This window comes from Macrotis lagotis, chromosome 5, assembly GCF_037893015.1.
Source record: "Macrotis lagotis isolate mMagLag1 chromosome 5, bilby.v1.9.chrom.fasta, whole genome shotgun sequence".
Taxonomy (NCBI): Eukaryota; Metazoa; Chordata; class Mammalia; order Peramelemorphia; family Peramelidae; genus Macrotis; species Macrotis lagotis.
The window spans coordinates 266,953,674-266,966,398 of NC_133662.1; the positions used below are offsets into that span (position 1 = coordinate 266,953,674).

Genomic DNA, 12,725 nt, shown 5'->3' on the forward strand with positions numbered 1-12,725 from the left:
ATTACAAATACTTAACTTAGGATTTAGTTTCTTTTGTAAACAGAGGGCCAAAACACTCATATTTTCTACTTTGTAGGGCAGTTATGAAGACAGCACAATGAAGGGAACTATGAGGGGAGCTATGGATACCCCAAACTCCTCAAGTCTCAGTATTTTGTTTTTATGGCTATTTTTAGTTGAGGTTTTGATACTACAGATTTTTGCAGCTTCTAAAGCTATAGGGCTCAGGTTTAGGGGTGATTATTTTGAAAATGTCATGTAACAAGAACACTGATACTTCCTCTTCAAAGTTTTCACATTCTAAGGACTTGCTTGTGGCCAGAAAGGGAGAATGGTTTGGGAGGAAGAACATGTCCCTGGAGATGGAAAGAGCCTTGTGTAGCTAAATTTGTAGATCAAAAATTGAGGGCCATATCCAAGGGCACACAGCTAGGAAGAGGCAGAAATAAGACTTGAACCCAGGTTCCTGGAATGTAATCTGTTCATCTTCCAGAAGAGTCGACTGTTGAAGCCCAATGAGGGTAAGGGACTTATCAAAGGCTAGAGAGCTGGGATTTGAACTAAAGTTCTCAAGGTCACCGACTGGTCCCCAAATTGGCTGCCAATGATAGGACCCTGCTGATACCACCAGAATAGGCTGAAGAGGTCCTAGAAAGTCTGTTCATCAGGAATGAGTCTCTGCTTTATGGTGTAGGGGAGGGGAGGTGGGACCAGAGGTTACTGTGTGGTACCAAAGGACAAGAGCTGCTCTCTCAAATCAATGACTTTTCTAAAATTGGTCGACCAGCAATATGCAGTACTGGATGTGAACCAAAGGGAAGGGAGGGACCAAATACTGTTTCAACACTGCCAGCAATAATTATGGTTCGTCGTTTGACCTGATGGGTAGCAGCTGGCTATGCCACAGTTAGAGGGCCCAGCAGAGGGAAGGCCGGTCATTCCCCAAGCTTCATTTAGTACTTGCAAGAGAAGCTTGTCCACCTCATCCTTTTCCAGAGTTATGCAGAAGGGGAAGATGAGAGGGTCAACATGGGGACATGCACAGCCTGAAAACAGAGAACCTGGCAATGGGTCTTCTCATCATGCCGGAATGGACTTGGCAAGGGAGAGGAAAGACTTTTTCAAGCTCCATATATCAAGGGTGGGGTGAGGGCTGTCTCTCTTCAATGATGTTTTAGCTCTATTGCATTTTAAAAGCTCAGTAGGGGGAGGAGGGCACCTTGGTGACGATTCTGCTGGAAGCTCAACAAAGGGAGAGGGTCAGAGAGGAGAGGGCAGGAAGAGAAGGCCAGAGCATTGTGGGTGGGTTTTGGGCAGATCTGGTCCAAGTCAGGATGCACTCTCTCTGTGACTACATGTATTGGAGCAGAGAGTGGAAGTCAGGGGGCCTCTCCTGAGGTTGGCAAACCAAACCACAAATAGCATGAAACAATACAAGGAGGGGAAAGTCAAGTTCTTTGGAGGTGACAAAAAGTTAGAGAGCCTTCACCCACAGCCAGTTGTGGATTTATTCCCTAACCACCAGTTCTGCAGAAACCACTGGAACATTTTGGAGAACCCCCTTGCTAGGTAGGTGTCAGAAGAGGCAGAAGCATAGAGAACCAGACAGAAGACCTGTACTGGCCAGCCCAGTGAGCAGGTGAGCAGGGATGCCCAAGGTGGAATAGCTGGACAAAAGGCCTGGACTTTCTCACACCTTTCTCCTTAAGGAGAAATGGATTTGTCAAGTAGTAATAACTAGTAGCTGAGAGCATTGAGGAAGACAGTCAAGCTTAAGTCTGAGAGTCACAAAATTTGGTTTTGGAAGAGATCCTTCATCTCCTCCAACCCTCTCATTTTCCAGAGACCCGGAAGAACAAAGCCAGGTCATGGAGCTCGAGAAGTGGCAGAACCAGATGTCAAACCCAAGGGCCTCAGACTACAAATTCAGTATTTTGTCTTACTCTACAACAATGCCTCTAATCCATGATCATTCTTCTAGATTGCTTACTCATATGACATCTTTAATCCAAGATCTGCAAGGCACTACACCTGTCTTAATATTGTTATTCTCTACTGTAAGCCTCTGTTTCTTATTCCATAAAATGAATGAGTCTAATTATTTCAAAGGTCCCTTCCATTCTAAATATGATTGTATGACCAAATTTTAAATAATAAATAAAATACTTTAAAAAAACAGAAAAAAGCTTAATTTATGGAATAATGAGCTCAACTCATTTTTATGGGAATGGACTGGAAGGTCACTAGGGTAGTGTGATCCTAAAATGCCTTCCAATAGTTGATCCCAGTCCATTTTTCAGTCAACATATTGACACTGGAGTGATGGGGGATGAGTTAGAATCATCAGTGATAAGGGAAGGGAGACTGAGCCAAATTCAGAAACAGCAAAGGATTCAATATGGCAAATCAGAGTTGGCTTAATGGCCATTTCTTTAAAGGAGATGAAGGGATTCACTGACCTAGTATGGGTAGGGGGAGAGGGGTGGATGGCAATCAAAGGGATCCTCACCCATTCTGGAGGGGGAGGGCTAGTGGCAAATCAGATTTTAAAAAAATTAATAGAATTTGTAGTATTATGCTTGCAGGTTATTAGAAGCACCTGCTAGTAATTAGCAAAGGCTCATTAATGCTTAGTTATAGCCAATTGGAAGCTCAAGGTAAACTGGGATTGCCTATGTGATATGTTTGTATCTAATCACAACACAAAAGCTTGGCAGGTATGGAAGGAAGAGGGAAGGAAAGCTTTTCTGGGGTTTCCCTTCCTCTCCATGGGAGCCAAAGGGTTAAGAAGTCAATACCTCCATATAACCTTCCATTGAATCTTGTATGGCATCAAATGGGTGGCTTTTCTACTGGCCATTGGAGGAGGAGGGATGGCGATAAGTTAATGGACTTGGTTTATCCTTCTTTTTCTCATCGCTGATGGTTCTTGCCCATCTCCATCAATGTGCTTCTTGGGGCCTCAAAAGAGCTAGTACTCTTTGATCTCAAGACAATGTTATCTAAGCTTTCTTATAAAATTCATCCCCTCCTCCCTTAATATTTATTTTTCCAGTCATGTGCAATGGAAGTTTTCAACAATCGTTTTCTTGCAAGATTTGAGTTTCAGATTTGTCTCCCTCCCTCCCTTCCCCCCCTCTTCCCAAGAGAAAGCAATCTAATACAGGCCATACATTTATAACCATGCTAAACATAGATCCATATTAATCACGTTGTAAAAGAAGAATAAAATCAAGACAGGAAAAACAATTAGGGAGAAGAAACCATAATACATAAGACAGTTTTTAAAAATGGAAGATGGTAAGCTCTGGTCTGCATTTACCCACCACACTTCCCTTTCTGGATATGGATGATGTTTTCCATTACAATTCTCCCAGAATTGTCTTTGATTATAGTACTGCTGAGATGAACAACGCCATCATGGCTGAGCAGCCCTAATGTTGCTGTTAGTGTGTATTTGAGTGTGGTGTTCTTCTGGCTCTGTCCCTTTACTCAGCATCAGACATGTATTTCTTACACAATTCTTAAGGGAAGGGAAAGGAATAACTTTCACACCATTAATATGGAATGTTTAGAACCTGGACAACAGGCCATACCTGCTGCCTATCTACTCCAGCCACTCACCTGGGGAGAGCTGAGGCCCTCCCACTCTCCTCAAATCCAAAGGATGACTCAGGTATTCATACCTGAGGAAACTGAATCAGTAGCTGGAGTAAGTCCAACAATATTAAATCTTGATGTCAACTTGGGAGTCAGCTGGTTGGATTGGCCCTTTGGCTCTGTGTGGTTGTGTGTGTGTATTTCCTTTAAAACAAGGTAGAATGACTGAGGATATTCAAGGTACCTTTTGGCTCCAAGGGCATTCCAACACCCCTCTGGGTTGAGCTTTATCAGACTCATGAGATTTTATCAGCTTCGCATGATGGCACACAGCCCCTGAGATGGGTGGGCACATGCTGGTTGGCCAAGGACTGTCTAACTAGGTGCTATTTTCTGGCCACAGTTATGGGCCCAACATTATTTCCACAGGTCAGACAAAGATGGGTACCCAGAGAGCAGAGATGGAACAAGGAAGCTAGAAGGTTTTGTGAATCTGCTTACAATAAGTAGAAATGCCCATAGCTTAAGACGGTTTAGTGTGAGACTTTGCCTTTGGCCCTTGAGCATCTGCTGACACTTACCTGGGCTACAAGATCTAAGAAGAAGCCTTTGAAGTGCTGGACCCTATATAATAATGGCAAATATCACCAATATTTTCCTTTCAACAAAATCTGACAATCCTCAGGCAACACAAATACAAACATGTACACATATGTGCAGACAAGAGACACGCAGGACACATCTTTGAATTGGCTTAGTTTCCTTGGTGCATAATGACCTTACCTGAATTTGGCGAAATGTGCAAACTGCTCATGTCCTTGGCGAGGCCATTGGTCTTGGGACTGGAGATGGGGGCACAGGCTGATGTGGCCCGAGGGGGCCTCTTCCCTGGGACTTTTACAGTAGTTCTCAGAAGGTCGATTTCTTTCCCATGGACATTCTGCATATAATCCTGCCCAGAGACAGAAACAAAAGACACATATCCAAAACTACTCAAAAAGAAGAACATGAAGAAAAGTGCTGCAAATCTGGGAGAGGGAAACTAAGCTATTCTGATTCTCTTTTTTAGAGCTGAAGATCCTGGGGAGGAGAGGTGATGGAGGGCAGCTGAGTAATGGTCTGAGGGCAGTGTGAGTCAGTGATGATGATGATGATGGCTAAAGAGCAAAATGACAACTTCAGGAGCAGGAGAGATAAAGAGACAAAGACCCAGAGGAGGCAGTCACAGATAAGGGGGAAGAGACCCAGGTCCTCAAGACTCCAAGGCCCATCCCCTTACTAACTCGATATACAACCCCAAAAGTACCCTGTGGATTAGATATAATTATTATACCTATTTTACACAGAAGAAAACTGAGGCTCAAAGAGAAAGCCATTTGCCCTTGCTCCAATAGCTGACAAGCAGATGGACGGATAGCGAATACCTAGACCCTAGAAAGGAAAGCTTGGCAATGTGTATGGAAGACTAGACTTGGGAGTCAGAAAGTCTTCTGTACATTCAGTAATTCTGCAAAGTGTTCCCTTAGCACTGTGGCTTCCTTCAATGAGCTACCAAGGTCCTAGCAGCTATACAACACCTTGCCTGAGAAGACAAATTGAAGGAACAAAAGAACACTGCACAAATTAATGCAAAGACCTCAGTTACCATTTTAGTTCTGCCATTTTTTCCCCTGATAAGTTGGGAAAAGAAATTCACATTTCTGGGTCTTCAGAGTAAAAAAAGGGAAAGTTGGACATAATGGCTTCTAAAGCCCCTTTCAACTTAAAGTCAATATTCAATGAGTTATCCAATAAATCTTTATCTAGGTTGTCCAAACTGATCATTCAGAGATTTTTTTTTCCTTTTTTTGGTGGTTGTTGTGGTTGAAACAGGTGCAAGAAAGAACTGAAAATTGAGGTGATGCCCATCAATTGGGAAATGGCTAAATAAGTTAAATAGTCTATGAATGTGAATAAGAAATCACGAGCGAGAAGACTTCAGGAAAGCCTGGAAAGACTTGTGTGAACTGATGCTGAGTGAAGTGAGCAGAAACAAGAGAACAATGTACACATTAACAGTCACACTGTGAGATGATCACCTAGGATGGACTAAGTCCCAATCAGCACTTTAGTGATCAATCCTAAAAGACTTGTGATTATGATCCTGTGATGATCTGCATTCAGTGAAAAGACTAAGGACTCTGAAGGCAGAGCAAAGCTTATTCTGTTCACTTTTTAAAACTTTTAAAGGTTTTTTCCTTTCTCATTTTTTCCCCTCTTTAGCTCTGATTCTTCTTTCAAACGTGGAAATACGTAAAACACAACTGTATGTATACAACCTATAATAAGATTACTTACTGCCATGAGGAGAGGGGAAAGAAAGTAAGATGTGAGAAAAATGTGGAACTCAAAAGCTCACAAAAAGATGAATGCTGAAAACTATCTTTGCATGTAATTAGAAAAAAATAACATAAAATAAACCAGGTGCCAAAAGCAAGGGATGTAAACAGTGGCACTTCAATCCCCCTCCTCCTGTTCTCACACCTTCACCATATATACAATAACCTACAATAGATCAATATATTTAATATAGAATAACACATGCTATGTGACCTTGGGTAAGTCACCAACCCCCTAGGTCTCCATTTGCCCAACTATCTGTAAAATGATGCAGTTGGCCTAGGTGACTGTAAAAAGCTCAAGGCTGCTTGTGCAGAATCCTAATTTACTCCAAGTTTGTTCTCCTCCTAGACCAATAAGGACTGGTTCCCATCTGACCAAGCAGGCTACCACCCATGAGACAGAGCCAGGAAACTTCATGGCGGCCTAAAGAGCACCAGCCTCTCCATTCTTCTCCAGATCAGCTCAACCACGAGGCGGCTACTTTTTCTTCTCGTTTTCTGGACATCTCTCATGCACCATGGCCAGTGGCCTCATCTTTAAGGCCCTTTGAGAAAGACATACTCCAAGCATGTGGTCCAGATTCTGGATTCCTATTTCTCAATAATGGCCAAGTTCATTTCCTGATGCCTTCTCATTCCAGAAGATCTGTTCCTTAGGAAATATCAACTTGCTATAACTTTCTTCTTTAATGCCAATTCTTAACAAATTAAAAGACAATAACAGGGGTGTAATTGAGCATTTATTGCTTATGGGCTCAGAGATGAGGCTAATCAAAGAGTGACTAAATCCTCAGCATGGTTTCTTTTAATAGACAGACGAGTTTTAATATACAATAACCACAATATTTTATTTAAATCTGTTGTTGAAATATACAACGTTATCTGCTCATTTTGAGGGCCACAGGACCATACTTGCTCTTGACCCTCTGGAGGGCTGGAAGATTGGCTTTCCAGTACTCAAGAGAAAATCAGATCAGTAAAGGACACGTCAGAAGCCATTCTACCACTCCTGTCATTATACAAATGAGGAAACTGAGGCCCCAGAGATGAAGTGACTTAGGAGCTGGGGGCTGGAAGGGTCCTCAGAGGTCCTCCAGGCTGATTCTCTCATTTTAGAGCTAGACACTGGGCCCAGATGGAGAAAGTGCTGCAATAACAAAGCAGCCAAGTCAGGACCCTGGTAGTCAGGAGATAATTTGAGTCCAGCCAAATTGATGCTAGATAAAAAAACGGGTTTGGGGTGATGCTAAGGAAGCACCCATTTGAGATGTGGGGCGGCTGTTTTCCAGGGAATAGCATTGCCACAGTTCTATGGGGACACACTCATCCCTTCTATTGCTTCAGGCTGGCAAGGAAACCTTAAGTCTTTTCTCCAGAGAAGAAGGAAGAATGCTTAATTTGTTTTGCTTTTGTGTCCATTTTGTTTTGTTGTGTTTTTGTAAGGAGTCAAGGTTTTCCTTCTTCTAGCAACTGGGGACTTGAGGAATGAAAGGGAAAATCAGGAATTAAGAAGGGGAATCTCTTGGGAATAGTGCAAACTTCAGAAGCCACTTGGGGTGGCTTGATCGCAGGTTGTAGAACAGACTGGAGTCTCGCTGTCATCTGGAATGTGCTGTGAGAAAGGCAGGCTGGGAGCCGGATTTTGATATGCAAACGAGCCCGATGCCACCGCGTTGGATGTTAACAGGAGAAAATGCTGATCGGAGGGAAAAGGGGAAAGAGGCATCTAACAAGACATGAGGGTAATTCACAGCCAAGGACTTTGAAACAGCTCTTAACAAGTCCCTGGAGCCCACTCGACAGCGGGCCACCCCAGAAGCACCATCTCTGGCCCCTCAACAGCTTGAAAAAGAAGTAATTGAAAGCCTATTTGCATTTTCTTCTCAGGTTGGCCAAGCTCATCATTTGGGAGTCTTTCTTTTTTTTTTGGTTGTTGTGGTTAAACCAGGTACCCGAGCCAAGGGATCCCCATCGAGGTGCATCTGTAACGAGGTAAATAGCAGCATCTCAATCCCTTGCACCCCATGCTCACACCTCCACCATCCCTTGTTTTCTACATTTCGCTCCTAATTATGTTGCATCTATTGCCGTACACTTAATTAGCTGCATTAATGTGATTTCTTTTCACATAGTCAAGCAATTAAGAGCTATGATTGAGTTTCATTCAATTAGCCTCAACAAACATGCTAATTGATGTCCCAGATGCAAATGAGGTGCGATGAGAGAAACCTGCTAGCAACTGGAGTTGTGGCAGAGACCCACGGCTTGCAGTGTGCTGATGGCAGCATTGCTTCCCGGGGTGACCACCTTCTGCAGGGGATGAGCCATGAGTGCCTCAGTGTACCCAATGTATCTCCAAGGGAAGTGCTCCTTGATTCGCCACTCTGCGAGGTTGGAACAGTGAGTGACCCAACACAGGAACTTTGGGTCTGGCACAGATGGCAGCCAGAGAATAAGCAGGAAGCGATGTCATAAACCACCAACACGAATCGGTCAGTCCCTAAATCATCAGCCAACGAAGGTTAGACAGGCAAACAGCTAAGTGCGAGGAGGAGATTCATCTTGGCCAAAGGTTAGCAGTTACCAGCCACTATGTTTTTGTGAACCTTGAGCATTTGGGTATGGGTGGTCAGTCTCAAACACTCACCTCCCCCAGTGTTCTCATTGCATGGAGCCCATTTCTTGACTTCCACTGAAAGGTTACCTTTAGCAATCTGGAAAACAATCCTGTGTTCTTTTGGTCACCCAAGGCCAATAGCCACTCCCTGTAACATCAAATGCTGAACATTACCTTCCAATAATTAGCCAGAAAGAGTCTAGTGTCTGGCACCCAGGAGGTAGGTTTATAAACACCTGGTGACTAATTGAATCTGAGCAGGATTATTTCATTTCATTTCTACATTATTACATGCTAGACTGAGTAAACTGAGATAAAAATGTGAGTCTCTTCCCTAAAGCAGCTTGGATCTTTTTGGAAGGAACCAACTTGCCCACAGATAAGTTCATACCAAAAATGTACACTCAAGAAATGAAGAGACCATTAACACATGGGAGGAATGAAGAAAGTGATGATGAAGCTGAGACTCAGAAGGAGCTCCTTATCTTGACAGAGGTGAAAAAAGGCACTAGGGTGGGGGACCTTGAGATTTGGAAAATAGCCTCGGCAAAGGCCTAGAGGTGGGAGATAGGGCTCGCAGGGTGGGGTTTGGCAGTGAGGCATGCCATCTAGAGCCAATTCAGATAGAGTTGAAAAAATATGACCACAGGGCTTGGGAAGATCCAGAATTCCCAGTTGGAAATTTTAATAAATGAAAAATCTTGTTTTTACTGAATGGGCCATACTTTTTTTTTCCCTCCCATGAAAGAGAAATATAAACTAGTCCACAGCATTAAGCCTCTGTGGATAGTTCCAATGTCTATCTATCTGCTAGTTCCAGGGGCCACGTTAGCTCAGCCCTCAGGAGTGCTCACTGGTTTTGACCTTTCCCAATCTCTTCCATCTTGCATTACATGAAGAATAAACTAATAGTAATAACAGCTAAATTTTAGTGCTTACTAAACCAAGTGTTTAACCAATACTATCTCATCTGATCCTCACAAGAACCCTTCAAAGTAGATGCTATCATCTCCCCCCAATTTTATAGCTGAGGAAAATGAAGCTAATAGAAGTCAAGTCAGGGGTCCCAGAACTAGAAAGTATCTGAAGCAGAGTTGGAAGACACCACAGCATCACCCACCTGCTTCTTTGTGTGTGCAAGCTAAACCATGAATGACCACTGGACTCATTAAGATTAGAACAAAAGTCTCATTAATGTCATTTTACCACAATTTCCCCTCCCCTCAGTAAGCTCTTCCCCCACTTATAAAAAAGGACATTTAAGCAAAACCAAACACGAGTGAGGAGTGATCTGAAGCGTATGAACTGGACCATCTAAGAAAGGACCTGCCCACACCACCATCAAATCAGCAACTGTAAGGGAAAGTTTGAGAAAATCTTCTACTCAAGTCCTTTCAGATGCCAACAGCCTTTACAAGATAATTTCCATTCTTCTTCAAAGGGCCATGGTGATAAAAGAAAGCTGGCATGGCAGCAGGCAGCTTCAGAATGAGATTAATGCAAGAGATTAGATTAATTACATTATTCTCTATTAAAATCACTAAAATTGTGGTGGACATGGCTAATACAGAGAAAAGGTACAGCAGCTTCCATCTCACAGCCATGGGGTTGTTATATAGTTAAGGTAGAGACAATAGTTTAAGAAAGAAGAATAGGTGGCAGAGGACCAGATTTGGCCTGAGAGGGCGTAGGATCATTTACTAATTGTGTGATCTTGAAGAAGCTTCTTAACCTTCTGGACGTCAGTGTTCTCATATCAAAATGATGGAGGATTGACTGGGAATGGTTTTAAAGACACCTTCAAGCTCTCAATGAGAGGGTTAGAATATCCATGGATATTAGGCCCCTACCCCCACCCCACTTACCAGGGAGTTTATAAGCAAGAATGGGAAAAATAAAACCCTCCTACCTTTACTTTCACCAACATTTCACTGAAATTTAGCATTTTCTTCTGAGAAAAGTCTGAGGCTGTCCTAAACTGTCAATAGAATCCATGCCCCCCCACCCCTCATGCCCACAAAACAAAAGATTAAGAGTCCCTGGTCTACAGGGTTATGTTACTAGAAAAATATAAATGTATAATGTATAGTTAAAGGGAAAAAAATGTCATTCTACTGAGGGAGGCCAGAAGGTTTCAATGGCTTCTAGAGGAGACTTCTGATAGGATGACAATGATATATCATTAAATTCAATGTTCAGTGATGATGATAATAAGAAAAGATGAGAAAAATGAGATGACAATAGGAATAATGGCTCCCATTTCTGTAAATAGCTCTAGAGGTTACAGAGCACTTTACATAATTCACCTCATTTTATCATCAGGTCAACCATATGAGTTCAATTTTTTTTTTTTTTAAGATGAGGAAACAGGTTCCCAGAAAAAAAAAAAGACTTGTCCAAGGTCACACAGATGATGTTCAAACTTTGTCAAACCCACCTCTCATTGTTCATTCAGAGCAATAACAAAGACCACACCTGAGAGACTGGCTACTATTCATGATCCATGCTAAGACCAGGAAATGACCTAGGGAACTGTGATCATGCCTTTGACTTTGGGACTTTAACTGTTGTTCCAATAGCTGAATGAAACCAAAGTCCTCCGGAAGGGAGATAGACTCATTTGTATGGTATGACCATACAGGAAGCAGTGTTGGAGGTTGATGGTCAATATTAGCCTTCTACTGAAAATGAGTTGCATTACATGCATACTCTGATGGCCTCAAATTCAGAGCTACAACTGTACATTCTACAACATAGCCCAGGGAATCCTCGGAGGCTACTGCTGCCTCAGAAATTTCATTACAATCAACTCCAAGGGGCCATCAAAATTATTTTGGATGCCCTGGGATTCATTTTGTCAAATAAAGCTTGAATGGAAAAAGCCTGTTGGCTGGGATTCAGACATTTTTGTGCCAGGCACTATACTGAATTCTCATGACCTTAAAATTCAGAAGAGTTATTTCTATGGTGGTTGTTTTTCTCCTCCTTCTCTCTCTTTTTTTTCTAAAACCAGTTTTCTGTGTGACAGAATGATTTTGTTTAGTATTTAGGACCTGGGAAAAAAGATGGCAAGTCTTTGGTTAAGCCAAGCACATCATGTCCTTGGAGGGCACCACTGAGTTACAAGCTCATTTGTTAAGTTCTCAGGTGTCACACACATAATAGATGTACAAAAGGAAAAGTGTCCTGGCACATCCATCTACAAATATCATCAGAATATAAAACAATGTGCGCAGGAGTTCTGGGATCAGTCCCAAGAGCTGACGGATCAGGAAGGGCAGCTCTTGAGGTGAGACTTGAAGGAAGTCAAGGATCAGCGAGGAGGGAGAGCCCTCCAGGCAAGAAGGGGAACTGTGTTGTACCCCCAAATAGGACCCAAAGTCTTGATTCATCATGGAATGTGCTAATTTTCAAAGAAATGTTCACTATGAGGGGGAGCAGCTAAAGGTCGCACCATTTATACCTTCCCCACCCCATTAGGCATTTTTCCACAGAGCACCCAGATTTGAATCCCGACTTACTATCTTTGTGTCTAGGCAAATTATTTAATTACTCAGGGCCTCAGTGTTCTTACTTGTCAAATGAGAGCCTTGGACTAAAAGGGGACCTCTAGGACCCCTTCTGGATAGAAATCCATGTAATTCTATGATCCTTGGTCCCCACATTAATTCATCTCCAAGGCTATTAATTGGGCTACGACTTATAATTCTCCAATGATCAACATTTCTCAGTCTTTTAGCCAAGGGAAATATCTGAATGCCATCATTCTGCTAAATTTGCTGCTTCTTAAGCTAAATGCAAAATTAGATATTCAACTTTTCCTGACTTTAGGGTGCCCTGCTATGATGATCCATTCATGTTCTAGCCAGAGAGAAGGATGCTGGGAGTATTTCTCTTAGCAACACTGACATTTCTTGTAGAAGACACCAAATTCCAGGGACTGATCCTGCCTGGTTAAGACCACAGTACTAACCTACAAGGCTATTGTTCAGCACAGAGCTTAATGAAAATTAGTGGAAGGGACACCCAAATTCAGTCCCCCCCCCCCCCCAGCCAGGCTCCATGCCTTTGCAGAGGCTGGTGGTGTTACTTTTGTGTATGTCTGTGGCAGTCAGACATTTTTATTG

General features: G+C 42.6%; 1 protein-coding gene across 9 annotated transcripts in view; it reads right to left on the reverse strand.

Annotated features, from left to right (window-relative positions):
- AGAP1 (ArfGAP with GTPase domain, ankyrin repeat and PH domain 1) overlaps positions 1 to 12,725 on the reverse strand; it is a 647,020-nt gene that overhangs the window by 188,957 nt on the left and 445,338 nt on the right. For all 9 annotated transcript variants that reach the window (XM_074189810.1, XM_074189811.1, XM_074189806.1 and 6 more), the window contains one exon: positions 4,384 to 4,552. In XM_074189810.1, coding sequence (XP_074045911.1) covers positions 4,384 to 4,552 — 169 coding nt within the window. The remainder of the gene's footprint in view (positions 1 to 4,383; positions 4,553 to 12,725) is intronic.